General features: G+C 43.5%; 1 protein-coding gene across 4 annotated transcripts in view; it reads right to left on the bottom strand.

The window, feature by feature from the left end:
* The window catches only part of UBE3C (ubiquitin protein ligase E3C), a 119332-nt gene that overhangs the window by 47477 nt on the left and 53201 nt on the right, over nt 1-18654 (bottom strand). For 3 of the 4 annotated variants that reach the window (XM_077268575.1, XM_077268577.1, XM_077268576.1), the window contains exons 14-17: nt 11368-11603; nt 6869-6973; nt 5731-5818; nt 305-402 (exon numbers count right to left, since the gene is read on the bottom strand). In XM_077268575.1, the coding sequence (XP_077124690.1) occupies nt 305-402; nt 5731-5818; nt 6869-6973; nt 11368-11603 (527 nt within the window). The remainder of the gene's footprint in view (nt 1-304; nt 403-5730; nt 5819-6868; nt 6974-11367; nt 11604-18654) is intronic. The other variant, XM_077268578.1, reaches the window with a different exon arrangement.

An 18654-nucleotide genomic window follows, 5' to 3' on the forward strand; every position in this document is an offset into this window, starting at 1 on the left:
GCACAGGATAGTAGTGCAGTGTAAATGCACCTTAATCCTTTTCCCTCCCCTGACATCATGTTGTTATATTTTGTAACAATGGTCCCAACAGAGTTCTTTCCGACAGGATTTTCCAACTTCTCTCCAATATGAATTGTGGAATATAGGAACAAGAGATCACATCGCACAGCGTTTACCCTAAATGCGAGAAGTATTTCCCAATACCATGGTCTGCGCTAGACTCGTATGATCATTACGTGTAACGTTCGGTGACCCAGGAAATAAGACTGGAATTCTAACAAATTATATAAAATAGGACACTTACCTTTACTCTTTCTTCAAAAGGAACTACAAAGGGAAGTTCAGTCAATATTGCTAATTGCCTCTCTTCAGAAACAGACAAGGGTGCTGGCTCCATACCCACTGCAATGGAAGGAGAGAAAGATGACATCATGTTCAAGTGCAACAACGTCAATAGCCTGAAAGCCATTGTATCAAGAGGACAATGTGATATGTCAGCGGAGCCAAGTTCCCGGCTTTGTACTCAATATGGTTCTAGAGAGAAGACGCAGTTGGACTATCGGCACATGCTCTGTTTTAGGCTGCATTCACATAGCCATAAGTTATGGTCTGTCATTTGTGAATTGGCCACTGGTCTCTTGATCGAGCTCAGCAAACTCATAGGCAACTATGAGGCTTCCAAGATGGCGTCAGGAGATCTGCAGCCAATCCATGCAACACAGCCCGTACACCAGGCCATGACACACGGGTGCGTGAATCTGGTATTCATTATGAAATTAAAAAAAGAAGAATAAAAATTTCTACTATTGGACCGCCCACAGACTATGAAAATCCGGGTGGTCCGTGTTCTACTCTGCAGTGACTGTCTAATAGTGTAGTAGAGCATCTGCAGGAGAGGTGAACCAGATATCAGACAGAGCTGAAGGCAGATCCCAATAGATAAGGCAGAGACAGTTTCATTACCATCTCTGCCTTCTCTGTCCCTGTGTACATAGTGCTGAACAAGCGCCCTGTGTGCAGAATAGGAAGGGCTGTCAGGTCTTCGTCCTGTGGTCGCTGGGTGTAAGGGTACTGTCACACAGTGCAATTTTGATCGCTACGACGGTACGATTCGTGACGTTCTAGCGATATCGTTACGATCTCGCAGTGTCTGACACGCTACTGCGATCAGGGACCCTGCTGAGAATCGTACGTCGTAGCAGATCGTTTGAAACTTTCTTTCGTCGCTGGATCTCCCGCTGTCATCGCTGGATCGTTGTGTGTGACAGCGATCCAGCGATGCGTTCGCTGGTAACCAGGGTAAACATCGGGTGACTAAGCGCAGGGCCGCGCTTAGTAACCCGATGTTTACCGTGGTTACCAGCGTAAAAGTAAAAAAAAACAAACCGTACATACTCACCATCTGATGTCCGTCAGGTCCCTTGCCGTCTGCTTCCCGCTCTGACTGTCTGCCGGCCGGAAAGTGAGAGCAGATCACAGCGGTGACGTCACCGCTGCGCTCTGCTCTCACTGTACGGCCGGATCTCAGTCAGAGCAGGAAGCGGACGGCAAGGGACCTGACGGACATCAGATGGTGAGTATGTACGTTTTTTTTTTTTTTTTAACTTTTACGCTGGTAACCACGGTAAACATCTGGTTACTAAGCGCGGCCGTGCGCTTAGTAACCCGATGTTTACCCTGGTTACCCGGGTACTTCGGCATCGCTCCAGCGCCGTGATTGCAACGTGTGACCGTAGTCTACGACGCTGGAGCGATAATCATACGACGCTGCAACGTCACGAATCGTGCCGTCGTAGCGATCAAAATTGCACTGTGTGACAGTACCCTAAGGAGAGAGTAGGACCTCCAGGGCCCTGGGAGACCAGTCGACTTAGCTATGCAGAAAGGAGGCTGAATTTCCCCTGTAACTGGGACTAATATACCAGCACTATTTACAGCTACAATTAAATTAAAGATTAAAAAAAAGTATTTAAATGCTCCCCTAAAGTGCTTAGAAAATAAATAAAAAAATAAATATAAAAAAAGGGGGAAAAAAAAAAGAAGTGTTGGTGTAAGGCGTAGGCTATTTTAATGTAATACTGTGATTAACTCCCTAGGCAAAATGATTGTGATTTGCTAATGAAATGTATTTAGGAATCTATTCATATTGACCTTTCCTTCTTTCTTCCTTTTATTTTTTTTACTATTCTTAGGCTATGTGCACACGTCCGGAAATGCCGCAGAAATTTCTGCGGCAATTCCGCAACTGTGCCGCGGGTAAAACACGCATGCGGAATTGGTATGCGTTTTCCCGCTAAACACTAGCGTTTTCCAAGCATAATTAGCTTGCAGAATGCCAGCGCTTTCCAAGCGATCTATAGCATTGCTTGGAAAACTGATTGACAGGTTGGTCACACTTGTCAAACATAGTGCATAGGCAGCATCAATAGTAAAAAGTTGGTGACACTTGTCAAACACTATGTTTGACAAGTGTGACCAACCTGTCAATCAGTTTTCCAAGCGATGCTACAGATCTCTTGTATAACGCTAGTATTCTTGCAAGCTAATTACGCTTGTAAAACACTAGTGTTTAGCGGGAAAACGCATGCCAATTCCGCATGCGTTTTACCTGCGGCACAGTTGCGGAATTGCTGCGGAAATTTCCACGGGAATTCCGGACGTGTGCACATAGCCTTAGACAGACCCTTTTGATTAAATAAAACAGAGGTGCCCTATAGCATCCCTTTACTACCTCTGAGTATTGCCAGCAGTAACTGTGAAAGGGTTAATGCATGTATACACAAAACTGCAAAGGTAAGCCTCAATTAGAAAGCTGGAGCTCAATTACTCCGGTCAATTAGTCACGCTGATCTACATTTCACCATCAAGATCTCAATATGTGGAGAGAATGATGGTCAGAAGATGTCAATACACACAGCATTAGAAGGGCCGGGTATGCCACTTAGCAGAATGAGGGGCCACGAGTAAATACGACCAGCTGTTCTTATGCTCCACTTTCCAAATCAGTGTCTGCTGGCAGCCGAACCAAGCACACAACCTTATTTGTTCCTTGGTGCTTTATAGATCAGCACAAAGTATAGAGCACTGAGCAACACAGGGCAACAAAACCACATGAATGTAAGGATCTAATGGTCAGAAGACAAATCACAAGTCTACATGATCTCCACAATGAGCCCAGGACATTAATCAGTGCAGAGATCGCCCCTGGGGGACCACGTCTCTCATCTGGTCGATCTGTAGGGGTATCCCAGGTCCCATACATGAGCCCACCCCTGCACTCTCCTTCCTTACTGATCTACATTAACATTTAGGTTTCCTAAATCCTAGGCCAAACTCACAAGAGTGCACATCTATGATCCTGTATGTAGGGACCTCATTTACCTGAAAAATAGCACATCACAAGCTGCAAAATGCCCATTCCACAGAACCCTGGCCACAGAATGAATCTATCTCAGCCAATCGCTGAGCAACATTTCCTGCACCTCAACATGGGACCTGTGGGAGACCCAGGAGCCGCAGAATGGAAGCAGGAAGCAGGGAGGTGAGAAATGCTTCTTAGATTTGTTTAACCTCCTTTAAGACATTGAACCCCCCATAATAGAAATGTAATAAAACTAATTATCTTAAATGCATGAAAGAGAACACACACAATAATTATGGGATATCGCAGGTAGGTTGAAAAGAAGCAGGGACACCTAGTAGATATCTTTTAAAATAAGTCACGTGCGTCCCCTGGATGAAGCAATTCTTGCGAAACACGAGTTGGGTGCAATGGGATTCTGGTTGCCTGCCCTAGTACATTTGGCTACTTATCATTATTCTGTTGGTTTTAATTGCGATCGCTTTCAGTACCCACTGTCATTGCTAGGTACGTATGCGTCTTTTTAAGGTGGCTTCCAAGTTCCTATACTGATTGTGCCTTACTTCCTGACTATGTTGATTACGTATATATACACATGACTGTTATATACTTGCTTTAATTTGTTGTTCACACACACATTATATATATATATTTATATATATATATATATATATATATATATATATATATACACACATACACACACACATATATATATATATATATATAATGTGTATATATATATATATATATATATATATATACATACATACACCCTTTAACTCATATTTTAAGATATTATGGTCAATTATTGCCTACTACTTATGAGTAAAGCTACCTCTTAGCTCTTCTATAAGACATCTGCTAGGTGTCCCGGCCTCTTTTTATCTTACCTGTGATGTCCCATTGCCATTATGTGTGCTATCTTTGTCTTGCAGTTTTGTACATTTAATACAATGACATTATTTTCCATTTCTATTATCGGGGTTTCTTGCTTGCAGCGTATATAAGCCTTACTATATGGATTGTCACAATAGGTGTTTACTCCTCTAAGACATTGGTATAAACGTTACCTGCCAGACAACCTGTTTAATTTCAATGAAGAAATAAGTAACAGCTCTGCTTCATGGGCTCTGGCGTGTGGCTGACAATGTCATGGGTGACTCTTTGTACTACAGGAAATTTACAAGTTGTTGTTGCAACTAAGTGGACAATACTTAAAGGAAATCTGACATTAACTTTTTGCTATGTAATCTTAGAGCAACATGATGTAGGGGCTGAGAGCCTCATTCCAGCGAAGTGCCACTTGTCTGTGTGTTGGTTTGTAAACAATAAGTGTTTTATCAGCAGGAGATTATCACTGCAGGACTAGGTGTCTTGTGCCATGTAGTCCTCGTGCTCTGTACAACCCCGCCCTCGTCACTGATTAGCAGCTTTCTGACCAGCATTAGAGAACTGCTAGATCTGCAGCAGAGATTTTTCCTAACTGCAACAAGCAACTCAGTAAATAATATACCGCTGGAACCAGGTTCTCAGCCACTGCATCATGCTGCTCTCAACTAACATAGCAAAAACCTGGTGACTGATTGCCTTTAAGGTTGCATGATTATCACTAACGAGTCTTCCTTAATTCCGCCTTGCTCATTAATGATAATCTTGCAGTCTAAGCAGGCTTGTGATCATGCGATGAATGAGCAAAATGCTCCATTGTCATTTTCTTGTGCTGGCGAAAACAATGGCAGCCTATCTGTAATAGATCGCTCAGTGTTGGCCTTGTTAAGCTGTATTTTCACTTTGTGATATGCCTGTGGGCAGGTTTTGAAACGACCAATGAACATATTGCCGGTTAGCGGCCATTTAACAATGCACGTCGCGATGCGAAACTGCACCTGCTTCATGCAAGCAGAGGGCATCTGTAAGGTGGCACCGCTGGGCATGCATGGAGTGCCCTTACTATTAGGGCTACTATCATTTGCAATAAACTGAGGCTAAAAGCAGAGCAGGCTGTCAGTTGTAAGAGGAGGGAGAGTAAACGAATCACTGAAAAAGACATCAAATCCAAAAAATATCACAGACAGAAAAGGCCACCCTGTACCATGCATGTATCTGCGTGACTGGCACCGTATACAAGCCTTATCTGGGTGCGGCCACGTCCCATGGATGATAGATCACTGATAGGAGTGGGACTGGTTGCTCGGTATTTTGCCACTGTGCAGCCTCTGCATCCTGCAGTATACTGGTATTGTGACCAGTATGGGTCAGTATGGCTTTTTTTCAGTGATGTTTGTTGGATTAGGACATTGGCCATCCACCATTGGCCTACAGACCCAGGACATAGGACATCTGCCAGGAAGAGTCTGTGTAAATACCATCTAGCGTAGATTGCAGAGGTCCTATCCTTCCCATCCTCCGGTACCTCCATACGTGTCTTGCAGAAGGTACATAAAGTTGTGTTACCTAGCAAACAAAAGAACCCATAATTAAAGACTAGATCGGACCCTCATCATGGTATATGCACACATTACACAAATTATAGAGCCGAGAAGCGATAACACATACGCTCTGTGGCAGGTTTGAGTTCTTGATGTTGAGATGACATATTACAGATATATACAAAAATGCAACATTTAAATGTCAAGTACTATTACCATTTATTACTATTTATTTCCTGTTAAGGTGTCTTGTTAGGAATGTTTTCTATTTTCTTAATTTGCGAAACACGCCAGACAAACCTGATATAGTAAGTTCTGCCTAGTGTATGGCCCAAAGGTATGGTCATGGCCCTCTCACGGACCACTGTGCTTAGCTTCACCCCCTCATAGCTTTACACTAGGATAACACGGGGTGTAAGCTTTGTCTAGGCCCTTGTATTGGGGGATTTCAACCCAGCAAAGCAACTAATTAATTTGGGAGAAAAATGGTGAATATGAGTTTTATTTTACTAGTCTTGCATAACCAAAAGTCTAATAACAGTGGTCTGTGGGGTTACCTCTAACGGCTGAAAAAAAGAGTCATCTGTATATATTACAAGGGGAGTGATACAATTAAACAAGTCATCAGATTCAGGTTTCCCGACAGCCGGCCAGGGAATATGTGTCTAGTCTGAGTCTGACTTGGTCCCCGACATTTTTAACTGACAGGTCTCTCTTTATGTACACACACAGGGTGAGACCTGTCAGTGCGAGGGAGCGCCGTGTAGGCGAGTGTAATGGTTTGTATGTTTTTAATCTTTCCTGATGGGGCCAATCATACCAGGACCGGGATGGGGCCAATTATACCAGAATAAGGATGGGCCAATCATACCAGGAACGGGATGGGGTCGTGCATACCAGGATAGGAATGAGGGGCCATGTGTATCAAAATGGGGGGGACCATATATATACGAGGATAGGGGATATTACAGTACAGAACTGACCATTTTTTTTGCTTCAATTTTTTTTCATAATTTCCTCTTCTATAACCTAGGTGGGTCTTATAGTCTGAAAAATACATAATATAGAAACTTACTTTATCAGCTTTAATATTCTCTTGCTCAGACAACCAATGGTTGAGCGGACAAAAGTTTCTTCTGGTGTCCCGAGACTTTAACATCTTTACTAAGTTGGTAATAACCTGCAGAAAATAAAAAAGTTTAGAAATTACATCTACATATGTGTGACACGCGCAACAAACAATATTTTCCTGCTCACGATGAAGATAGAAATCTCTTACTTTTACTTAAAGGGAATGTGTCAGCAGATTTTTCCTACCCCATCTGAGAACCGCATGATATAGGGGCAGAGACCCCAATTCCATGGATGTGTCACTTACTGAGATGACTGCTATCATTTTGATAAAAGTCACTGTTTTAGAAGCTGCAGATCTACCAGTTGTCTGAATACTGAGCCCTGAATAACCCCGCCCACAGCAGTGATTGACAGCATTAAGCCCATGTACAGTGTGCACAGAAAACTGCCAATCAGGGGTGGGGGCGGGGTTATACAGAGCTCATGAATATGGAGGACTACATGGCAGCAGGTTTACTAGTCCTCGAGCGATAATCTCCTGCTGTTAAAACAGTAATTTTATAAAAACTACAGCAAGAAGCCCAGTAAGTGACACATTACTGGAAGTAGGGACTCAGCCTCTACATTATGCTGTTCTCAGAATAGGTGGCAAAAACCTACTGACAGATTTCTTTTAAGCTTAGAAAAGGATTGTCTTCATGTGATAACTTCTTTAAAGGTAACCCGTCCTCAGGATTTTATACCTGAAACTAATGACATGTATGGAAAGGAACTGTAATGCTGAATAAATCCCTACCTTTCCTGTACAGATCCTTGATGCAGTTTTAGAGAAATTCATGGTTAAAATCGTATACAAATGAGAGCTGCAAGTGCAGTGGGGTGGGACTATGAACTTGCCTCGTTCCTTATTCCCCGCCCGCTGCCTGTCTGACTGCGTTCCTTACCGAGATATTGCACAAGCACCAGCACTATCTGTGGCCATGCATGTGCAACAGCCTCCTATCAACGCTGTGAGAGCAGGGCTATCAATCTGAGCATGTGCCGTCGAAAGCAATGAAGGCAGCAGGCGGGGAATAAGGAGAGGCAAGTGCATTGTCCCACCCCGCTGCACTTATGGCTCATTTGTGTAAGATTTCAACAAAGGGTTTCTCTAAAACGTCAAAAAGGATTTCTACAAGCAAGGTAAGGATTCATTCAGCATTGCAGCGTCATTAATTTGGTTTATAAAATCCTGATGACATGTTCCCTTTAATATAAAATATGTGGTGCCACTTTGAAATGCTTCAACCCCCTAAGAGGGTAACAGATAGATACCTCCATCACCTCCTTTTAGCTCCTATTTTTCAAGCAGATTATGATGTAATGATGCATAAATTAAAAAAAATAAATAAATCAGGTCACTGAAAACATGCCTGATCTGAATGGGGTCTTCTGGTATACCGGAGAGGAGCAATGATAGAAAACGTCCACGCTCTCCCAAATCTGCCAGCTTGGGCTTTTCTCCAACTAGAACATCAGCACATTTTTTTGGTTCTATTTAAAACCTTTATGTGGAACTCAAGCGTCCCGGTAGCTGGAAAACCTCGGCCTATTATGGCACATTAACGCTGAATTCCTCCTTATGAAAACATTATCATTTAGGCTCAATTCAGTTAATGTTCGTCGGGCCTCTGCTTGTAAGTGAAATGTGTTGTAAAATCAGCCCGAATGGGCAGGACGGGGGCTATTGTAGGCTTGTAGAATGAATAAGCATTGCTTAATTAGCCCATCAGGTTAAGTGCACGCATTAATGGGTCCTTCTTAAAGTCTAGCGTTGACATCTTCCTCCAAACATGGCCAAGAAGAAAGTTCCATTAGCAATATTAATACAAGCTTAGTTGATCATTTTCATTCAATTAACTTCTTTCAATTAAATAGATAGCTTGACAAAAGCAGTGATAAAAGACCTGGAGGGACAGCTGATGACTCAAGCCGAACATTACTGAGCGAGAGGTCGCCGGTACTAAACGGACAGTAAATCTACCATTCAATTTGGAAAATGCATTCCTCCTGCTTCTGTGTCTTTAATGAGCGGGGATTTTTTTTTTTAGCCGACTTGATCTGTTTTCTTAGGACACATCGAGTGTCACTTTTCTACACCAGATCCCTTTCTGGACTCTACTTAAAACTTTGTAGGGAGCGACAGCGTTAAAGAGAGAAGGAAGATTGATTTTCGTGTCACCAGATAAGGGATTCGCCCTCCATCTGGTCCATTAACATCAACATTATACAAATCCTGATGAGATACTAATTAAGCTGAATTTTAAGACATTAGTGCATCTTACTCATCAAAAATTACAGCAAATAATCAATCGATCTGTCCGTCTTTCAGCACTCAGGATCCAAGCCATGGACCATGGATGTGCAGCAACCACTGCAGACGTCACTGTGCGCGGTGCCATCACACAGACTGCCATGTGAACAACACTTGTGGGTCCACACAAAAAAAAAAAAGAATTCTAATATCTCATCTCGGGAAGGAACTTTCAGCATGAATATATTTAACGCTCTGTTCACACCTCTGACTTCAGTTGTTAATGGGGTGAAATGGCTTATATAGTCCAGGATAATAGATTCACTGGTAAAAATGATTTACAACATATAAAAGTTTCTTTTAACTGATTGTCTGCGCTATACAATGCCCTTTTGTTAGGTATCCTGCTAGTGGACCACCTAGCATTTGGTTGTAAAGTGTGGCGAAACTCTGCACCCCTGACTACTTCCTCTGCAGCGCCATTGTGCTATGCTGGAGAGAGACGCATTAAAAGATTTGGGTATCTTCTACATGGAAAACTTGTATTTCTGTAGGTTAATGTTTACCTTTAGATAGTAAAAGTTCACCAAGTCTCCTACAATCTTCATCCCTTCACCCTCACTCATTTTCAGACTCTCTAGTACATTTTACAGCCTGATCTGATGGTCAGATTATTCTCTTCTGAGAGTGTCTCTGCCAGTAATATAGGCTGGATGTTAGGTCTGTGCACATCCAGGGTGTTGCTGCCTTCAAGAGCTCATATATACGTACAGCTCCTATGCTAATATATTTCCTTTTCAAGTGGTTTCCACTTTTTCAACAATCTGTTTTCTCTGCCCTCCCAGAGACTGTACAAGCTCTCTCTCCTATCCAAACTTTAAAGATATGTGCTATCAGCTAGAAGAGAAAGAGCTGTCAGAGCCTGAAGCAAGTGGCCTAAAGGATTTATAACATTTTTGCAAAACGTTTGGAAAGAATGGCTTATAGACACTCTGCAGCAGCAATATAAAATGTTTAAATTAGACTACTTAAAAAGTAGCTTAACATTACATATTGTAAGCATATGAAAAATGCTCGTTAAAGATGTGTATAGCTTTGAGAAGGGTTATCCAGTCTCAGAAGAAAAGTCTGCACTTGAAGTGACAGCAGACTGCTGAATTGCGACAGTGTGATACTCACACACTGTCACGATCCTCCTTTATTTCCCGAGACTCCTGTGTTTCTCTCAATTCTCATCTATCGAGAGAAGGCAGGTAAGACTAGTCAGCATGTGACCGCTCACCCACATGGGAATACAGGGGAATCGTGACAGTGTACGCATCGCACACAGTCACGACTTGGCAGTCTGCTGTTACTGCAGATGTCTCTTCTGAAACCACACAACATCGTTAAGCCCAGTGAAGGGTTAAATGTTGCCATCAGGGGTCAGCATCCTAAGGCACCCAACCTGTCATGTAACTACAACTCTCAGCATACTCTTATATCGAAGGCTCTTAGAGCATTTTGTGAGCTGAACTTTTTCAACAGCTGGAGTGCAGCAGATTTCTGACTCTTGCCATGTTGGCCATTTGTCAGGCATGGATTAATAAAACTTGAAATTAGCAATTTGGAGTGCGGACTCTTTCTTGTTCTTTTTATTCCCGTAGTGGGATTTGCGGTGACGATCACCAGAATAAACCTCCAAGCATTATTAATGGTGCGGTGCCTGAACATTTCAGCTGAAAAGGAGGATGCAATAGTTACAGACTTGGACAGTATGTCTGTTCGTTATTATTATGGTGTCATTTGGTCAAATTCATAATTTAATCCTTGCTGCACATGGCCCAAAAGTGTAAAGGAGAATTCCAATGTATTCATGATATGTAGGCTTTCCCCACGCACTGCTGCTAATTGACAGCTTTCCTCCTTTTGCTGTGGATAGCGAGAAAGCTGCCAAACAGAAGACGGAAATCCTGAGCTGCAAAAGTAAAAAGAAAAGCACTTTGCCTTGTCATAAAATAAGTTTGTGTTGCATCAAATGTGACATTATGTGCGACATAGCAGAACATTAAAAGAATGTACAAAGTATGGAGCAGGTTGTAAGAAATCTTAGGAGAGAGTGCACAATTCTTGGCTTCCAGGGATCAGCACTGTCTTTAAGGCGTCACAACCACAATGCTCTGTGGATTAATAGTTTACACTAAGAATACCTTCTTTATCTTACGTACCTTGAACAGCTGAATCCATCGTTTCTGCTCAGTTTGGATACGTTGCTGCATCTCCACATTGGTAGTGACACCAACACTTCGAAAAGCTGCCATGTATTCTTCTCGCATCTCTGGCTTTGTCTCGGGGTACGCCAGCTTGATGATTCCTAAGCAAGCATCACGAAGGCAGCGGGACAGCACCACCAACTCTTCTAATGTGAAAGGCATCATTGAAGATTGTCTCTGGCCAACTACTGCTGGGAAAAACATCTTACTGTCACAGTCACATAGTACAACCACCAGGGAAGGGGCAGAAAGCAGAGCAGTGGTTTTCACTTATTTATAGGGAGTTTCTCTTATGAAGATATCCTCCTCCGTACATTAATGTATTACGGAAGAAGAACGAGGAGTCTCTGGATCGGAGAATGCATCTATGAGCCAAAACAAGGAGCTGGTCTTCACGTGTGGCTCCCATACTACACTGTGTTCCAAATTATTATGCACAGAGAGTTTAGGAGTGATAAGGTTAGAGTTTTTTTGTTTGTCATTTAAACTCATTGATGGTGATGTGTGTCAGGGCTCTTTATATCACTGAAAGCAATTGCAGATACCTGTGCACATTAGTTTGGCAGGTGTGTCCAAATAAAGGCAAGACTACTTAAGAAGGCTGTTCCACATTATTAAGCAGCCTACATTTTTTGCCAAAATGGGAAAGAAAAAGGATGTGTCGGCTGCTGAGAAGCAACAAATTGTGGAGTATTTAGGTCAAGGCATGACTACAATCAACATTGCCAAGACACTTCATCGTGATCATCGCACATCAAGAAGTATGTAGCTGATTCCCAGCACACACGTGTGCGTGCTGATAAGGAAAGATTGAGGACTCTTTCCAACAGGCAATTGCGTAAGGTTAAAAGATCAGCTGCAAAAATGCCTTTTCATAGCAGCAGACAAGTTTTTGAAGCTGCTGGTGCCTCCAACGTCCCCAGAACAACAAGATGCAGGGTCCTTCAGAGGTTTGCAGCTGTGCGTAAGCCATCCTGTCGACCACCTCTATCCACTGCACACAAGCAGAAACAGCTCCAGTGGGCCAAACGATACATGAAGACTGACTTCCAAACTGTTTTGTTCACCGATGAATGCCGTGCAACGCTCGATGGTCCAGATGGATGGAGTGGAGGATGGCTGGTTGATGGACACCCCATGAAAACACGGCTAAGGCCCCAACAAGGAGGAGGTGGAGTAATGTTTTGGGCTGAAATCATGGGGAGAGAGATTGTCGGCCCCTTTATGATCCCTGAAGGGGTAAAGATGAACTCCATAATCTATGTGGAGTTTCTAAAACAACACTTCCTGCCATGGTTCAAGAGGAAGAACCGTGCTTTCCGCAGTAAGATCATTTTCATGCATGATAATGCACCGTCTCATGCTGCAAAAAACACATCTGCATCTCTGGCTGCTATGGGCATAAAAGAGGACAAACTTATGGTGTGGCCACCATCGTCCCCTGACCTCAACCCCATTGAGAACCTCTGGAGCATCATCAAAAGGAGTGTCTATGATGGCGGGAGGCAGTTCACATCTAAGCAACAGCTCTGGGAGGGTATTCTGTCCACATGCAAAACAATTGAAGCAGAAACCATCCAAAAACTGACAAATTCAATGGACGAGAGAGTTCAGAAGCTTCTTTCGAACAAGGGGTCCTACGTGCAAATGTAACATCACCTAGAATAAAGTTTTCACTTGAAAACTGTTTGATTTCATTTTGTAATAAGCTGATAATGCTTATAACTTCACAATTGACCATTTTTTTGTTCAAAATAAAATAAAAAAGGTTGAAAACTCTGCTGTGCATAATAATTTGGAACATGCATTTTGAGTGTTTATTTTTTTAAAAAAGATACTGTTTTCATAGGCAGTTTGTTCCAAAACATTGCAATTATACTAGAATAGTAGATGACTGGAAAATAACAATGACTGCAATTCAGATAGGTAATTTAGAGAAAATATGAGGAAATATTATTTGCATAATAATTTGGAACACAGTGTAGTGATCTTGGCCGGTCTATTAATGTGAATGATTAGATGAAATTCTACATAACTCTTGCAGTAGCCACTGTGGGGACAATGTATGGCCAGATGTGTCATTGGTCAGCAATAATATATGGGGGTTAGGTGCAGTTGGCCAAGTGGCGGAAAAGCCACCAACCTATGGCGGGCCAATGGCCCCAGCATTTTATTTCACAATTGTGTCGCCATTGGCCGCCACAGTTGGGCGGAGTGTCGGCCATTAGGTCTAACTCTACCCCTTCACCACCCTGGGAATTTTAGTTTTCCTTTTGGCTCCCCTTCTTCCTAGAACCATAACTTTTTTATTTTTCTGTCAATATGGCCATGTGAGGGCTTGTTTTTTGTGGGACGAATTGTACTTTTGAATGACACCATTGATTTTACCATGTAATGCACTGGAAAACTGGAAAAAAATTCCAAGCGATGTGAAATTACATAAAAAAGGGCAATTCTGCAACTTTTTTTTTTTACATGTTTACTAAATTCTAAAACTGACCTGCCACTATGATTCTCCATTTCATTACGAGTTCATAGACACCTAACATGTCTAGGTTATTTTTTATTTAACCCCTTTCCGACGTCGGGCGTAATAGTGCGCCGATGTTGGACTCCCTCCCTTTGATGTGGGCTCCGGGATAGGCCTAAGGCTCTTTGCCAGTTGAGGTTCTGTAGCTTTCTTTGTCATGTTTTCTTCTGAATAGATTTGTCACAAAACCTGAAGTATTTCCTAGTATCCGCAAAGTGCTTGAGATTCCTGAAGTCTCATGCACATGTTGCTTATTTTCCCTTGCAGATCTGCAGCAGATATAAAGGGAACCTGTCACCAGAAAACAAACGCTATTAAACTATATATATGAGGTTAATCTGCAGGTTAATAGTGTTACTCACCAACCCGGCACCGACACATAGCAGACTGCTGCAGGGAGAAAATTAACTTTATTCCTCTCGGCAGCGTTCTGGCTTCAGTCATGGGGCAGGACCAGTGTAGGTTCAGTCACGGATGAATATGCAGAGCGGCCGCTGTAACCATGCCCCTGCAGGGTTCCGCTAAGTACATGCCCCGGACAGATTAATAATGCTATTAATCTGCAGGTTAACCCCATATCTGCAGGATGATAGTGTATTTTCTGTGGACAGGTTCCCTTTAGACCTTTAGCATGTAATTTTTTTCAGGTTACACCCATTATGTGACAAGTGTCTCAATTCTATAAGTACAGTGGCATGTAAAAGTTTGGGCACCCCAGGTCAAAATTACTACTATTGTGAACAGTTAAGCAAGTTGAAGGTAAAATGATCTCCAAAAGGCCTAAACTTAAAGATTACACATTTCCTTTATAGTTTAGGCAAAATATATACAGGTGCTTCTCACAAAATTAGAATATCATCAAAAAGTTAATTGATTTTGGTTCTTCAATACAAAAAGTGAATCTTATATAATATATAGAGTCACTACAAACAGAGTGATCTATTTCAAGTGTTTATTTCTGTTTTGTGGCTTACCCTCCTTGTGGAGTGTGTCAGTGACGGCCTTCTGGACATCTGTCAAGTCAGCAGTCTTCCCCATGATTGTGGAGCTACTGAAACAGACCAAGGGACCTTTTTAAAAGCTTAGGAAGCCTTTGCAGGTGTTTTTTGTTAATTATTCTAATTTACTGAGATAATGACTTTTGGGTTTTCATTGGCTGTAAGCCATAATCATCAACATTAACAGAAATAAACACGTGAAATAGATCACTCTGTTTGTAATGACTCTATATATGAGTTTCACTTTTTGTATTGAAGAAATGAAATAAATTAACCTTTTTGATGACATTCTAATTCTGCGAGAAGCACCTATTATATATAGAGGGATTTTTGTGTACTCACCGTAAAATCCTTTTCTCCGAGCCAATCATTGGGGGACACAGACCGTGGGTGTTATGCTGCTTGCCACTAGGAGGACACTAAGTGATACAAAGAAAGTTAGCTCCTCCCCTGCAGTATACACCCTCCTGCTGGCCCTCAGCTAACCAGTTCGGTGTAAAAAGCAGTAGGAGATCAGTAACAACATATTAGCTTACAGCATGTCATATTATATATGAGAGTATAGCATATCGGATTATAAAAAAAAACCAAGCATAAGCTAATACCAGGGTGGGAGCTGTGTCCTCCAATGATTGGCTCGGAGAAAAGGATTTTACGGTGAGTACACAAAAATCCCTCTTTCTCCTACGCCTCATTGGGGGACACAGACCGTGGGACGTACCAAAGCAGTCCCTGGGTGGGGACAACGTCAGATCAGGCCCTGTGTAACTGCTACTTACAAGTGCGCCACCGCGGCCTGCAGAGTCCGCCTGCCCAGAGCCACATCTGTGGAAGTCTGGGAATTATAATGCTTGAAGAATGCATGCAGACTGGACGAATCCGGAAGCTTGCAGGCGTGTCTTGTCGACGCCTGGTGCCTAGAACCCACGATAGACAGGGAGATAGGCTGTCATCTAACACGGAAGGACTCCTGGATGGAGAAAGGAATACACCAGGCTAAATGGCCGATGAAGACGGCCAAACCCTTCCTGTAAACGTCAGGAAGCCTTCCTCTTACCGTTAGGAAACCCAAGATACAGTGTCCAACCTTGGGAAGGACGCCGTCCTCAAGGCATACCTACTCAAAGCACTCGCTTCGTTCGGAATATGGGGAACTCATTCCATTTTGTGGACTGGTGCCAAAAGAGATGAGGGAAGAACTATGCCCTCATGACAGTAGTGATACAATACCACCTTGGTAACTAGGGACGGGGAAGGCCTGAGGACAACCTTGCCTTGAAGGAAATAAGGGAAAAAGGTCTGAAAAGACCCGTTAGCACCGAAGACTCGTCAAGATGAGGATATCGCCGAGAAAAAAGGGGGGCGACCTTCCCTAATAGAATAGATCCCAATGATCTAACGGTATGCAATAGGGAAGAACTACATGTGAAAACATCCTGCGAGGTGGTCCCTACTTGCAGTTTTGTTGCAGAAAGACAGAAAGCTATCAGCTCCGCAAGGGAACTGACGTGGTCAGTGCGGATTTCCGAGGATCACTGGGGCCCTTTCTGCTTCTGAAAAACTCTCGGAAGTGGAAACTGGTACCACGGAATAACCAGAGAATGCAGTGCGATGGCTCTTGGATCTCGAGGCCGAACAACAAACTCGAGTACACAGGCGATCAGTCAGGACGCCATCCGAACTACAACTGTAGAGCTCCAGTGAAGGTGGGTCTGATGGAAGACTTCCAGGTGAAGTTCCCACTCACTTGAGGTGAAACCCTGACAGCTAAATATGTTCGCAGCCCAGAGTTCTACTCCTGGGACATGTACTGCCAAGATCACCGAGTGATAGATCTCGGCCCATGTGAGGTACCTTGGCCATGGTGCTTGAACGTGGGTACTTGCTAGATGATTGACGTATGACACAGCCGTGGCGCTGTCCAATTGAAATCGGCTGGGTTGACCCGCCATAAGGTAGTGGACCTACTATAGGACTACCTTTGAGATCTCCAGAGCAATGATCGGGAGAAGAGGACTGGCATTGGAAGTTACTAGGAACCATGGAACCGGGAGAAAAAACCCTGGATGAAGAAGGAGCTCAGAGACTATCGTCTGAAAGGCTGCTTGACTTGCTGAAAAACTAACGGAGCGAAGGAAACTGCTTCCATTGTCGTCTCCGGTTTTTTTTTTGTTTGTTTTTTTTTTTAGAAACCTCCCAGCAAATCGAATGAAATGAGGGGATGAGTGAGCAAGAGCGCGAGCTCCCTGTTGAAAAACCATGACCTTGTCTGGAGGGAAATTTACCACCCTTCTGGAAGAATACCGGATCATCCTCAAAAAGGATATCTGCTGGGCTGGAAATGAGAAGTTGTCTAAGTCTAGCCACCAGCCCAGGTGAGAGGGTATCACAAGTGATATAGACGACTCAGCGTAGTCCTGCAAGGGCTGGTAAACAGTCGGCCAAACAGGGCAGGACGGCCACGCCTCTAGGTGCAAGATGACAGCCGCCATGACCCTTGCGAACACTCTGGGTGCGGTAGCAAGGCCGAAGGACAAGGTCGTGACTTAAATGCTGTTCACGAATGGAAAAGCAAAGGGATTTTTGAAGAGGTTAGGCATCCCGAATGTCGATGGATGCCAGAGACTGCACCTTTTTTTGTTGAAGTAATGGCTGAGCGGAGGAACTCCATTCGAAGAAGAAGAACCTTGTGAAAAAGTTGTTAGAAGTTTGAGGTCCGGGATCGGTCCTACTTCTCGTCCCTTTTTAGGAACCAAGATCCCTTAGATCTAGACTGTCCTGGACAACCCTTTCACTGTTGGTCGGGGCTGTAGGAACGTACGATCCTTGGTTAGTCTCCCGCTCAAAAATTTGATTGATCAGCTGAACTGTCTTCAGGAAAGGGGTACTGGTGTGAATCAAGGTAGTTAAGGTCTCCAGGCAGGAGACCGTTGCTCTAGCAATCCATGCGGCGGCTAGGGAGGGTAGAGGGCTGGACCCGTAGCCGCAAAACGGAACAAACCAGATTTGCTATTTGACAGATCGTGGCATTTTTAATTGAGGACATATCGGGCAGGGATACTGGTAGGTAAACCACAGGAGATTGTACCCGGTTAATCTGCCGAGTGGCAGAATGCGCCGCTGCTTCCAGCAGGTCATTGCAGAGTTAAAAATTAGGAGCCTCGATCCACCATCCTCTTAACAGGGAAGTGGAGAGGGAACATTCGCCTTCTTGCATCTTCTGTTAAATAGTGGTGATGCAGAGGGGGGTGCTCAGACGCCCGAAAAAGGGTGCCTCTGTACATCCACAGAGTTCAGGTCTCCGGGTGGACAAGACAGGTTGTCTGGCGTTAGACCTGGATGCAGAAAAAGGATACCTGGAAGCGACCTTCATGTGCCCGTCTGTTGATGGTGTGGGGAGACCGGCGCCCTTTAAAGTGCCTGTCGCCCTTAAAAATCAGACCAGGCATAGCGTCCCACGTAGAGGCTTCTATCCAGTGAATCGCATATCCGGACTGGATGGCAAAAGCTCTACGAGGGAGTTTAGACTGAGGGAACTAGTTACACTGGGATAAACTGGGATCAGCGGCAGAGGGCTCCTCATTTATGACCAGTTTCGGATTGGTCATGTGCCTTTAAGAGCAGGGAATACTGGTCGTGTTCCTTTAAGACCAGTGTGCCCCTAAGACCAGGGAATACTGGTCGTGTGCCTTTAAGACCAGGGGATACTTACTG

The sequence above is a fragment of the Ranitomeya variabilis genome, chromosome 6 (genome assembly GCF_051348905.1).
Source record: "Ranitomeya variabilis isolate aRanVar5 chromosome 6, aRanVar5.hap1, whole genome shotgun sequence".
Lineage (NCBI taxonomy): Eukaryota > Metazoa > Chordata > Amphibia > Anura > Dendrobatidae > Ranitomeya > Ranitomeya variabilis.